At 36.4% G+C, this 14768-nt stretch overlaps 1 protein-coding gene across 1 annotated transcript in view; it reads right to left on the bottom strand.

Annotated features, from left to right (window-relative positions):
- Positions 1-14768, bottom strand: part of AQR (aquarius intron-binding spliceosomal factor) — a 123279-nt gene that overhangs the window by 34054 nt on the left and 74457 nt on the right. Inside the window, exons 21-25 of the mRNA XM_011932722.1 lie at positions 12530-12771; positions 9713-9859; positions 8773-8842; positions 5072-5182; positions 1592-1701 (exon numbers count right to left, since the gene is read on the bottom strand). Coding sequence (XP_011788112.1) covers positions 1592-1701; positions 5072-5182; positions 8773-8842; positions 9713-9859; positions 12530-12771 — 680 coding nt within the window. The remainder of the gene's footprint in view (positions 1-1591; positions 1702-5071; positions 5183-8772; positions 8843-9712; positions 9860-12529; positions 12772-14768) is intronic.

The following is a 14768-nucleotide window of genomic DNA, read 5'->3' as shown; positions in this document are numbered from 1 at the left end:
TTGCAGTGAGCTGAGAATGCGCCACTGCACTCCAGCCCGGGTGACAGTGCTAGACGCGAGACTCCGTCTCAAAAAAAAAAAAAAAAAAAAGCAACATAAAAATTACAAATAACAGCATTACAGAAAAAGACTAGCAAAAAGTTGTTTTACGATAGTATAACTATGGATAACCACTCCTTCTCTACAACTTCACCAGATTTTACAATTTTTTCTTCAGAGAAAGTGATATTACTTTCATTGTGAAACAACAGTTATGATTTTTCTTTTTAATTGTAAGAGAGAAAGAATATGTCCAATCAAATATGCAAACTAACAATATCTAGGATATGTGTCAGAAGAAAAAAAGTATATTTTCTTCTACCAAATTTGGTGGTACCTGAAATCATCGTAAAAATTCTACCCCATTCTAATATTCTTTAAAAACTATAAATTCTACTTCAATATAATTGTAATTATAGTCAAACATTCTATTAGCACCGTCATGTTCACTGAATTCTGAATTATTAGATTTTAGAATCTAACCTACCTTTGTAAGTGGGCTTTAAAATGAGGAAATACTTATGGGATTAATTCAAAAGTATTACTGGATAATCTGAAAATAAGAATATAGAGCCCTAAATATAGAGTTGTTCTTTGCCCTCTGCAAAATAGTGACGTTTTAGAAGCTAAGTGTTTGGTAAGCTCTGTAACACAAGAGCTCAAAATAGATCACATAATAATTTAAAACTCTTTTAATGTCTATGATCAATTCGTCAAAGATCATGTTTAATAGCCAAAGGCTACATTAAATATGTCCAGCTGTTAATTGTGCTTATTATCTAAAATTGGGCTTTAAAAATGGATTTAAATATAAACAAAATGAGACATAAAGCAACTTTGAAGGAAAAAAATTAAAATACTAATGGCAGAAGAAACCCGACTTGTAAAGTTTTAGTCAATTTACAGTATGTAATATCAAACATAAAGTCCAGCCAAAATGGCAATAAGTATCTGAAGTTATACTTATAACCCCAAATCTTATGTTATCATTAATCATTAATTTGCATTTCTTTTTCTTTTTTTTGAGACAGAGTCTCGCTCTCGCTCTGTCACTAGGCTGGAGTGCAACAGCGCAGTCTCGGCTCACTGCAACCTCTGCCTGCCGGGCTCCAGTGATTCTCCTGTGTCAGCCTCTGGTAATTTCTATTTCAATAAATAAATCAACCTCCTAACTGGTATCTAAAATATATGCAAATTAAATACCTGAATAAGATGTGAGAAAGGAACCATTTAAAGTTGTACAGGTTTGAATTGGTAACATTAAAAATTACCTCAATAAATAGAAAGCAAAAGGCAATCTGTAATTTTAAAAAGATTAACAAGATCATCCTCTTCATTAATAAAATTATATGTTTGAAGACAAAATAGCATAAACACATACAACTGGAACTGAGGGACATCGTGACCAGATTTCTAGGTCAACATACAGTCTTAGTAAGTTACATTAGAACCTTTTAGAATTAAGTTTGAGTATTCATTGTTCTCTTCTTCTTTAATATAATAAAAGAAATAAGAAAATAAAAAATCCTTTTTTACACTCCCATTTGCCCACCTGCTGAAATCTTTCTCTGTCTCCAGCTCTTCTTCTCCATGGCCAAGACGCAGTAGGTGGCGCTCATCAATGTCTAATGCCATGATTTTCTCAAACAACTGGTTAAGGGCCTAGAGAATAAAGCAAGAAGGGTGATGGCACCTTTAAAAGCAGCAAAAACTAGCATTTAGAAAGAATCAAAGTTGAAACACAGAAGGAAATCAGCCTTATATTAGGCCATTTATAATTTAATCAAATAATATTTATCTTGATTTCTGATACTGCCATCTATGTCTATTTGGCTGTATGGATAACTAGAAACCATAAAACCACCCACCCATTAAATATCTGCTTTTAATTTATGAAACAAGAAAGGCACTGGCTCAGATGCTATTTCTTCTAAGTTGTAACGATTCCTAAAATAAACAACCACACTGAGTTTCATTTCATTCAACAGCATTTCCTTGGGTTGCAGAGAACTGAAAAAGTTTTTGCAGTTGGAGAAAGACAGTAAGAAGGCAGTGAGTGCGTAGGTAGAATACATTTAAGAGGACCAGAAGGTGGAAACGTACATTGCATCTTTTTCAAATCTTAGTCTGAAAGTCTAATGTTCTCAATATAATAAAGAGCAGAGCACTCATTCATTGCAAACTATTCTGATGAAAGTCATTTAAAAGTCATTACTTTCTATCTATGAAATGTTCATAATTAGGGTTCCCTCGAATCCTAGTATTCATTATCTGAACTTCTGCAGTTACAAGGTTTTACAGAAAGGCAAAAGTTTCATAGTATGGAAAGATTCACTAATTCAGGTATTATTTTAAAATGAGCCGCCATTCAAACATCTCTCCTCACTTATCACTAGTTCAACCCTGTCTGTGAAGTCAACATCCAGTCTTATAAACACCTAGGTTATATAATGTAGATACAGATATCCTTTACCATTGAAATTTCAGCAATCTGAGCTCTGAAACTGAAGAGATTTAACTAACTTTTGAGAAAAATCCCCCACTATCCAAACTCTAGATACTCATCATCCAAAACTCAGCACCCAACAGAGCAGATTACATGGTGTTACTCACTATCCAAACCTTCACTATTCAAACTCAAGAACCACACAGATTTAGAGTAAAAGTAAAAACAAAAAAACAAAAAACAAAAACCCCACAAACTTACACACTATTATCCCCCCAAAAAATGACATGATTTCATTGTGAATTAGAGTGATTTTGGAAAACTACTTGAATTATACATGCAAATGAAGATCTGGCACACAAAACAGTTAACTGAAGGAAAACAATCAATTTGATGGGCATCAAGGGAAATGAGTTGAATTTCAAAAAACCAAGGCAGGTGTTTAGCAAGCAGAGAATTATGTGTCTATTTTTGCCAATTAATCTTTTCAATGATTGTGCTATACAAATCAATCATACAGTAGAGGATAACTGTAGAAAGCCGTATCAAGGTATGACAAAACAGTAAAAAATATGTTAAAACAAGACATGAATTATTCTTTGTTCATTCTAAGAATTTACAATAGGCATATTACAGAACAAATTTTATAAACAGAAGAAAAAAACTTCTTTTCATAATTTGTTTCTTTTATCAAGACAAAGTTCAAATTGATCCCCCTTCAACTCTCACAAATTCGGTATATTGGATGTGTTATGTCCAATATATTATTATGTAATATGTTATTATATAATTATGTATAACAGATATTCAGTATATTGGATAAGTTTAGTACTTATAAACTTCAAAATATATAAAAATGTCAGGCAAATGAACTGAACAGTATTATTTTTAAAACCTTATAAATTAAAAGTTAATGATCACCAGAATAACTGATATTTGGCATTCCAATAACACTTGTGTTTGGAATGCTTCTGTGTATACCAATTCTTTCTAAGACTGGTCAACTGAAGTCACCACTGTTAACATAAACTCCGAGAAAAAACTTTCAGAGGTTTTGACTACCATGTAAATGTCATAATGTGCTTCAAGATGTTCTCAGAGTTGCCTGTCTCATTTTATACCAGATCTAATAAATGTTACTTGTTCTTCCCTCATTTCTGACAGCTTGAGAATGACTAACGTAGAATACACTCCCTTCATGTAATACAGGTGTACATTTCACATGAATTTGAAATTTAATCCAGTATCAATGCACTTTAGACCTTAGTCTTTCAGGAATATTCATTCTACTAAAGGAATAAAAGTGCTCCCAATAAGAGTTAATGTTTATAAATCTCAAAGTAAAAGCTCTAGTTTAGTGTAGAAGAAAGGAAAAAATGGCAATTTAATTTAATCCAAATATCTAACCATATATCCAAATATAGTCTTAGCTTTTTCACATTACGACCCTCTCCAGTAGAAATAAAAGATTGCTTTTATATATCTCTCAGTGTTGTCTCATTACAAGCAGTGTAATCCAAGAGTAGCTTAAAAGCAGATACTCCTCAACTTACAATGGGGTTACATTCCAATAAACCTATCAAAAGTTGAAAATCTCCTAAGTTGAAAATACATTTAACACACCTAACCTACTGAACACCACGGCTTAGCCTAGCCTATGTAAAACATACTCAGAACACATATATTAGCCTATACCTGGGCAAAATCATCTAACACAGTGTGCCTATTTTATACTGAAATGTGGACTATCTCATATAATATATTAAATAGTGAAATAAGAATGACAAACAGAATGGTTGTATGGGTACCTGAAGTACAATTTCTGCTGAATTCATATTGCTTTCACACCACCATAAAGTCAAACTATTATAGATTAGAATAAAAGTCGAACCAAAAGTCAGGAACAATCTATACCAATTAACTTTTCCTGGTATTCTGTAGTACCCATGATCAGATTTTCATACAAGGAGAAATCATCTATTAATACATTCATTTCATGAATCCCCTGCTCCTTCCTTGTTAGGAACAAGTGCTCAATGCCGCAAGGAAGAACCAGCACTCAGACAGAAAGTTTTCTCAGCAAGGCAATTTACTTTTGCAGGTGGGTGCTACCTGCATCAGTCACGTTCACAAGAGCACACCGAACAAAGGAGAGAAGGGTTTTTACTCCTAATGCAACCCCTGTATCTGTGTCCTTTCCCCATTGGCTGGAGTAAGACTGCACAATCTAAACTACCCTGATTGGCTACAACTTAAGGTTTTCTAGATATGGTCACCGTGTGACATGGAAGCAAGGGAGACGAGGGGGTGCTCGTGGGAAACTAGGAGCTAATGCATTCCCAAATAAGGGAGAGAATGTGAGCCACAAACCGGCTGAGACTTAGGCATGCCAGAATATGTTAGGGAACACGTAGGCCAGGCTCAGAAAAATGGAGAACAAAGAATGAAGAAACTAGATTTCTTGAAGAGGAACTTATTGTATCCCACCCTTACCTCCCCCTCAACCCCTAACCTGTATGCACACATGCAAGCGTGCACGCGCGCGCGCACACACACACACACACACACACACACGGAGTCATTTACCTGATTGGAATGAGTAACAATTAGAGTCCTCTGTTCTGGGAAATTGTGGTAGATGTTAGATATGATCTGAACTGCCACATCTGTTTTGCCTGTACCAGGTGGGCCCACAACCTAAAAAGAAGATGAACACATAGCAAACTACTAAGTCATCACAGTTATCACACATTGTAAGAAAATGTGAAGTACAGACCTGAAAGATAAAATTAACAAATTCAGTAGATGGGTCCAATAACAGAATGAACAGGATAGAGGAAGAGTTGGTGAACTTTGAGATAGATCAGTAAGCTACACAACCTGAATAACAGAAAAAAAGGTTGAAAAAAATAGAGACTCACGAATCTATAGAACAACATTAACAAGTCTAACACTAATGTCAACAAATTCTAAGAAGGAGAGGAAAAAGAGTATGGCATAGACAAAATTTTCGAAAAATCATGGCTGAAAATTTCCTAAATATGGCAAAAGACATAAATCTACAGATTCAAGCAGCTCAGTGAACCCCAAGAGAATAATCCCAAAGAAATACAAGCTCAGATATACCAAAATTAAATGGTTAAAAACAAAAAAAAAGAAAAAGAATCCCGATAGCAACCAGAGAAAAATGATACATTACATATAACAAAAAGATATTTAAAATGACTTTGGATTTGTCATCAGAAAACATGGAAATCAGAAGAAGTGTAATAACACTTAGAGTGCTAAAAGGACTATCAACCCACAATTCTATGTCGAGGTGAAATATCTTTTATGAAGATAAATTAGAGACATTCTTGCATGAAGAAAAACAAAACTAACTTATATCTAGTAGATATGTTATAAAAAGTGATTAAAAAAAAAAAGTTCTTCAGACAGAAAGAAAATGCTACCAGAGGAAACTTGGAATATCAGGAATGTAGAATAAATGGCAAATATAGTAAGAGGCTATTTTTTCCTCTAGAGTTCTTTAAAATACATATACAGGTCAAAGCAAAAATTCTAATACTACCTGATGGTATCTTAATGTATTTAGACATAACACACAAAACAACTACAATATAAAACAATTCTACATCAGGAATGTAGAATAAATGGCAAATACAGTAAGAGGCTATTTTTTCCTCTAGAGTTCTTTAAAATACGTATACAGGTCAAAGCAAAAATTCTAATACTACCTGATGGTATCTTAATGTATTTAGACATAACACACAAAACAACTACAATATAAAAGGGGAAGGAAGGTAAAAGAATCTTTACGGGAGTAAGTATTTGCCATTCAACCTGAAGTGACGTAATACTGATTGTAAGTAGGCTTTGAAAAGTGAAGTATACTGCAAATTCTTAGAGCAGCCACTAAGAAAACACTACACCCAAAAATATAATGAAACAATATGATAGGCCAGGCACAGTGGCTCACACCTGTAATCTCAGCACTTTGGGAGGCTGAGGGAGGCAGATCACTCCAGGCCAGGAGTTCAAGACCAGCCTGACCAACATAGTGAAAACCAATTATCTACTAAAAATACAAAAGTATCAGCTGGCCGTGGTGGTGCACACCTGTAATCCCAGCTACTCAGGTGGCTGAGGCACAAGAATCACTTGAACCTGAGAAAGCAGAGGTTGCAGTGAGGTAAGCTGGTGCCACTACACTTCAGCCTGGGCTACAAAGTGAGACTGTCTAAAAAAAAACAAAAAGAAACAAATATAATAAATAAAAACATAATACTCAAAACTATTCAAATAATACAATGCAAGGCAGGAAAAGGGAAACAGAAGAATACAAAATAAAGGGAACAAATAGAAAATAAATAAAAAATGATAGGCCACATTTTTTATTTATTTAATAAATAATGTGTCCATTAATTTGCATTAAATGTGAATAAACACCAAGTTGAAAGACAGAGACACTCAGAATGGATAAAGCAACATACCTAAAGTATATGCTGTTTATAAGAAACTCACTTCAAATATAACGACAAATAGAAGTAAAATGACAGAAAAAGAAATATCGTGCAAACATGACTTAAAAGAAAGCTGCAGTAACAATATTAATATCAGACAAAGTAGACTTCAGAGCAAAGAAAACTTCCATCAATGAAGACAGACATTACATAATAATAAATAGGGCCAATTCACCATGACAACGTAACAGCCCTAAAGGTGTGAAGCACTTATCCATGAAGCTTCAAAATACATTAAGCAGGCCGGGCGCGGTGGCTCAAGCCTGTAATCCCAGCACTTTGGGAGGCCGAGACGGGCGGATCACAAGGTCAGAAGATCGAGACCATCCTGATCGAGACCATCCTGGCTAACACGGTGAAACCCCGTGTCTACTAAAAAATACAAAAAACTAGCCGGGTGAGGTGGCGGGCGCCTGTAGTCCCAGATACTCGGGAGGCTGAGGCAGGAGAATGGCGTAAACCCGGCAGGCGGAGCTTGCAGTGAGCTGAGAATGCGCCACTGCACTCCAGCCCGGGTGACAGAGCGAGACTCTGTCTCAAAAAAAATAAAAATAAAAATAAAAAAAATACATTAAGCAAAAATTGACAGACCTAAAGGAGAAACAGACAAATTCATAATTATATTGAGAGACTTCAATAGTCTGCTTTCAGTAATCGACAAAACAACAGACAGAAAATCAGCAATGATAGAGAAAAATTAAATAATAACATCAACTAAATGGATCTAATTGACATTTATAGGACAACCCACTCCAAAACAACAGAATACACATTATTTTCAAGTGTACATGAAATAGTCACCAAAAGAGATCATATGCTGGGCCATAAAACAAATTTTAACAAATTTAAAAAGCAAAAACCAAAAAATTAAAATCATACAATACGTTCTCTGACCATAATACACTTTGACCAGAAATCAGTAACTGGAAGATTACAGGGAAACCTCCAAATACTTAAAAATTAAACACACTTCTAAATCAGTTGTCAGCAGATTTTTTCTGTAAAGAGCCAGAGAGGAAGGATTTTCGTCTTTGCAGGCTAAGCAATCTCTGTTGCAAGTACTTATCTCTGCCATTGCAGCACAAAAACGGCCACAAGCAATGCAGAAAACAAGTGGATGATATATTTGCTAATTACCCTAATTTGATCATTACACAATGTATACAGTCATCAAAACATCACCTCATACCCCATAAATATGCACAATCATGTCAATTAAAAATAAAACAAAACTTTAAAAAAATGGGCACAGTCATGTTCTAATAAAACTTTATGAACACTGAAGTAAGCAGCAAGATCTCTAAATGCATAAGAACCTATACTTACTTATAAACACTTAAATTCAGTGGGGTTGCTGTACTTCAAATAGAACACATTCTAAAATCTGTTACTTACTTCTAGTCTTAATCTATGTTAAAAAAAAAAAAAAAAGGTGTGGCTGGGTGCGGTGGCTCACGCCTGTAATCCCAACACTTTGGGAGGCCGAGGTGGGTGGATCACCTGAGGTCAGGAGTTCGAGGCAAGACTGGCCAACATGGCAAAACCTTGCCTCTACTGAAAACACAAAAATTAGCTGGGCATGGTGGCGGGTGCCTGTAATCTCAGCTACTTGGGAGGCTGAGGCAGGAGAATCACTTGAATCTGGGAGGCGGAGGGTGCAGTGAGCTGAGATTGCACCACTGCACCACTGCACTCCAGCGTGGGCAACAAGAGCGAAACTGTCTCAGAAAACAAACAAACAAACAGGTATAACAATTATCTTACCATAGTCAGCCCAGGCTGCATTCCAGCACGGATGGCTTCTATCTGTGTATGAGTGAACTGAATCGTATTACTGCAAGTAAAAGTTAATAAAAAGTTGGGACAGATAAATGATATTTAGTATAATACAAATTTAGACAACAATGACCAGTGGTCTAAACATCTGCTCTGTATTTACCCCAGTTCTCTCAATCTCTTCTGAATGACTCCCTTCACCTCTACCCCCTAATACAGACAATTAAAATGGAATTATAGTTACTTTTCAGTACTTAGCCCATCCCAGACCTCATCTGGAGTGCCAAGGTTCTAGTTCCCATTCTAATACTAAATATAATGCCAACTTACTAGTTATGGAACACATGCCTTAGGGCTACTGCTGTATGTAACACAGGCTCATGAAGTAAGAACCCCTTGCTCAAATTAAGGTAGCCCTCTAACATTTGTTTCTCACAGTACCTAAAAATGTTTCTTTTTGAAATATTGTGACTACAGAATGGCCTAAAATGTCAGTTATTCAGCTGACTGACAGAATAGAAAGAAAGAGGGTTCAGAAACAGTTTTGTGGAGTTGTAAAAGAAACAAAATTTAAAAACATTCCTAATCCAGTTGAAATGGCAAACTATTATCATTATTACAATTAGAATAGGTAGTAAAATTACCGTTTGGCACCGCATGTTCTCACTCATAGGTGGGAACTGAACAATGACATCACTTGGACTCGGGAAGGGGAACATCACACATCGGGGCCTATCATGGGGGCGGGGAGGGATTGCATTGGGAGTTATACCTGATATAAATGACGAATTGATGGGTGCTGACGAGTTAATGGGTGCAGCACACCAACATGGCACAAGTATACATATGTAACAAACCTGCACGTTATGCACATGTACCCTAGAACTTAAAGTATAATAATAAAATAAAATAAAATAAAAATAATTACCGTTTGGGTTGATTATAAGGATAAGGACCCCTATTAGGAATAACATGGGGCTCAACAATTAAGGTTTTTGCCTCCTCGGTGTCTTCATCTTCCACATCCGCATCTTTCCTTTTCTTCCCTTTTCCACTTCTTACTGGAAAAGTTATCCTACAAGACCAAAACTTTTGTTCATTTTTACAATTAACAAGGATTTACTGATTACCTATCTGGTGCATGACACTGTAAGCACAATAATCACAGGAGTAAGAAACATTTCTGGCTTAAAGGAACTCACTATCTGTATGTAAACTCTGAAAATGGTAGAGTTACAAGCACTAAAGTGTTGAGAGTTTTCAGATTTAAAAAAGTCATCCAGTTAATGGAGAATTAAGGGAGAATTTAAAGAAACATTAAATACTATGTCATGTGCATTGTAAAGTGTTTTATTCATTGTCCTTCATTTAATCAGAAAAAAATTTCATGGGACAGATGGCATCTAAGATGAGTCTCAAAGAATTTAGACATTCAAAAACAGGACGACATTCCTGGAAGAAAGAAGCAACAGCAGAGGCCAAGTACAAGCAGTGTATTTCACCTGAACATAGAGAAAAAATAAGGCTGAAAAAACAAGACAGAAGCCTTGTTATGACAGGAACCTTGTAACGACACGTCTAGAATATGAAGCTTTTAAGGCAGAGGGTCATAACCTGGGGTTAGGAGGTGACTCTCCACAGATACCTCAGGAAAGTCAATGAAGTCCCTAAAATTGAACTAAAAAATTCATTCTCTATGTGTACTTTTTCCAGTTGCCTTTCATATTCTAAAAAAATAGATAACACCAAAGAATGCTAAGAGCCAATGAGGCTAAGTGGTCAGTACTTATTTTGGTAAGAAATAGGAGCAATCAGCTTTTTAGCTAGGCAGTGAATAGCTCTAGCAGTAAACCATGTAATGGATTCTAGTGAGGTGAGATCTAGAGGAAAGATTTTGCTACCATAAAGACTGCTGAGGGCCTACAGAGGGAGCAGTACAAATGGCACATGAAAAAACTATCCTTGGCCGGGAGCGTTGGCTCATGCTTGTGATCCCAGCACTTTGGGAGGCCGAGGCAGGTGGATCACGGGGTCAGGAGATCAAGACCATTCTGGCTAACACGGTGAAACCCTGTCTCTACCAAAAATACAAAAAAAAAAAAAAATTAGCTGGGCGTGGTGGCGGGTGCCTTATAGTCCCAGCCACTCGGGAGGCCGAGGCAGGAGAATAGCATGAACCCGGAAGGCAGAGCTTGCAGTGAGCAGACAGCGCGCGCCACTGCACTCCAGCCTGGGCAACAGGCAGACAGACAACTATCCCCAAGGCGGAATCTCTGAGATACAGCAGGAGTTTTATGGGAGTAAAAAGATTCAAAAATAATGCTGAGACTTCAAGATGGAGGAGTAGAAAAATGTCTTTGCCAGAAATAGGATTAGGAAAGTATGGAAGACTAGGTTTGGTATATAAAGGATATGTGTATTTAACATGTAGAATTATTATTCTGAGATAGAGTCTTGCTCTGTCACCCAGGCTAGAGTGCAGTGGTGTGATCATAGCTCACTGCAGCCTCACACTCCTGGGTTTACGTGATGCTCTCACCTTAGCTTCCTGAGCAGCTGGGATTGCAGGCACACACCAAATCTTGCTAATTTTCATTTTTTTTATATAGAGATGAGGTCTCAGTTGCCCAGGGTGGTCTGGAATTCCTGGCCTCAAACAATCCTCTCAACTTCACCTCCCCAAGTGTTGGGATTACAGGCATGAGCCACCACACCTGGCCTATTTTATTTACATATATATATATATATATTACTGTTTGGGTTGATTATATACATTATTATTCATATATATTTATATATAAAAATATTTAACAATCAGTTGAAAGCTGTGCGTTTTCTAATTTGTAGCTAAGAAAGTAATCTGTGGGCTACCACCCATAGGTATACTCAGTGCCTTACCACTAATCCATATGAAGGAATTCAGGGAATAACAACCAATTATTTCAGGTACTTTGTTCTGTTTTCACTTAAATTTTAAGACCAGAGCTAATTTAACATTAAATATGACTACTGTGAGTATTTATTTCATTTATTTAGAGATGAGGTCTTCCTCTGTCACCCAGGCTGGAGTACAGTGGCACAATCATAGCTTAATGCAGCCTTAAACTCCTGGGTTCAAGCAATCCTCCTGCCTCAGCCTCCTGAGTTCCTGAAATTACAGGTGTGTGCCACCATGCCGAGCTACTTTTTAAAATTTTTTTAGAGATGGGGGTCTCGCTATGTTGCCCAGGCTGGTTTTGAATTCCCGGCCTCAAGCTGTCCTCCTGCCTTAGCCTCCCAAGTCACTGGGATTACATGCATGAGCCATTGTGCCCAGCTATACTGTGAACATTTCAAATTTGTGAAAGCAAGCAAAGTTAAAAGAAAGAGATTTTTTTCCTAAAAACAAAGTTCAACATCACACAGCTGTATTAGTTGAGAAAAATACCAGACTATGCATAAATGCAAAGACATATTTTAGTCAAATGCTATAAATATATTTGTACAGTTCTCTTCAGATAATAAGTATTTATTGATCCCTTATTAGGCATTAGGCTACTTTTATTGTGGTCTTAAAACAGCTTGTGCCCTAAGAAATAGATTCACATATATTAAAGTTATCCCAGTGATTGCACGGTGAAGGTAGGGACTGCTAAAACAAAATTCAAACATAGTACTCAAAACTCACTTTAGCTAACAATCTTGATGGCATAACGCACATTGACTACAGAATGCTGGAGAGGGGCATACCCAGTTCTGACTTTACCTGAAAGGGGGTATTTGTAGAGCAGGGTCTTCTACAGTTACTTTAACATTATGACCAGGGAAGCTGGCTTTTAAATGCTCAATGGAGAGAAATGTATCATTGAAATCAAGGGTGGCAATCTGATTGGGCATTTTTGAATAATGTGCGCTACTTGGGTCCCCATAACCTAAAATGATATCATGCAGCCAGTCAGGTACCACACAATCAGTATTCATCAGGTTCCGAATAGTCTCCAGCACAGCCTGTCAGTGAAAGGACAGAAAAAGATTGTGTCAGTAAGACATCTCAAACATTTGCACCTACTGGAATGCAGAGCTGGCTGCACTAATCCAAAATTCCTGAGTGTTTCAGAGCAAGAAGCTATTTTCCGTTGGCTGACAGGTGCTTGGCTAGACTGAATCAACAGCTATATTTTCAGCTGATACCACACACTGAGTTAAACAAAAGACCAAACTTAGCAAGAACAGTTTATCCATTAAGAGTTCACTTAAACAGAATGACATAAATAAATTTACCATTTGACTCCTATTGAGTAGGATGAAAACCAGACTCAGGTCGATACAGCAGTAAGAAAACAATATAGAACAAACCCTTAGAGAAAATACTTCCTCTCAGAAACTCCTGGAGGTTTTCCCTCTTTATACTCCATAGTTCTTTAATGCTAAAATCACACACAACCAGAAGCACATTAATGTATGCTTCAATTGTGATGAAACCTCACAATTTAGAAATACTAAAATTAGCACTGTGAGAAGAAACAAAAAATAAAGTGAACAAAATAATAAAAATAAAGGAAATATCAAATAAAATTTCAGAAGGAAAGAATTAGGACTACAACAAAAGGTCATTATAGTAGTGAGCATATATACTGTCAAAAGTAATTACAACAAGCCAAGGGAAATTCTTAGACTTTCCAAAAATCATTTCAACAAAGTGATCTATCTCACATACAGAAATTTGGAGGCTAGGCTATCAATTTCAAAGAATAAAATAACCAAACCGACAATTTTTAAATCATAACTATTATACAACTTTTAAAAATGGTGAGATAGTATACGTTAATCACACCTTTAATCACGTTGCCTTGCTTTATGTTCTTACACTTATCACTACCTGAAATTCTCTTGTTCAGGTACTTGGTTATTTGTTTTAACCCTACTATCCCTACTATCATTTTTTAATCCCTACTAAAATATAATTCCCACAAGAGTAGGGATCTAGACCAGTTTAAATATGGAACGGGTGAATGAATGAATACCCAAATGAGTATTCACATAACAATGATGAATAAGATCAGTGCTCTGCCCTCTAAGGAAATTACAGTTTTAGTAGCAAGATAAAATATGTCCTTAACTGTAACAAAAAGCAGCAGAATGTGGTAAACAGTAAAGAATGTTACAAAATACAATGGGAACAAAGTTCCCAATAAATGAGAGATGGATGCAGGGGACACTTAACATTAGGAAAGGTTTCATGGAGGAAAGTGGCACTTTTATTGAACTAAAGTAAAAGATTTGTGAAGGAGCTTTGATTTATTTCATCATGAATAGGAAGTCAAAGAAATGTTCTGAGAAGGAGAGTGAAACGATCAGTGTCACACAGTAGGGAAACATATGAAAAGCAGGTGACTGGCTATGAGGAGACTCAAGGGTAGACAAAGAGGGGCTATTATAACTGTCTAGGCAAAAAATAACGTATCCAGATTAGGACAGGTTGTACAACTGGAAAAGAGAAAAGGCAATAAATGAGCGAGGTTACACAGGTACATAATGAAACACCAAACACACCAAAGGAGCATTCTTTTTTTCCTAAACATAGGCAAGTTAATCATTCCTCCCTTTCTTGGATCAGAAACTAAATCCCTCCTTTGAACTTTCAGGACACTTTCATCCACAGCCTTTTTAAGGCTTTTGATACCTTCTAACTCTTCATGGTAAGCATTTGTCTATATTTCTAACTTCTCTAAAGGTGTAAGTTGTATCTGATTCATCTTCACAAGCTTCATTTTAGCACAATATCAGACTTACAGTAGGCACTAAATAAAATAAACATGAGTATAAGAAAATAATTTTTTAGTTTTCAGTGAAGTAACTGAGATTTATTTACTGAAAACTGATCAACTGTGACAGTCATAGGTACTATAAAACTTGGAAACTTGCCGGGCGCGGTGGCTCAAGCCTGTAATCCCAGCACTTTGGGAGGCCGAGATGGGCGGATCACGAGGTCAGGAGATCGAGAC

Source organism: Colobus angolensis, unplaced genomic scaffold (assembly GCF_000951035.1).
Source record: "Colobus angolensis palliatus isolate OR3802 unplaced genomic scaffold, Cang.pa_1.0 Scaffold97, whole genome shotgun sequence".
NCBI classification, from domain to species: domain Eukaryota; kingdom Metazoa; phylum Chordata; class Mammalia; order Primates; family Cercopithecidae; genus Colobus; species Colobus angolensis.
The sequence above is the reverse complement of the archived record's forward strand: the minus strand, read 5'-3'. Positions and strand labels throughout refer to the sequence as shown.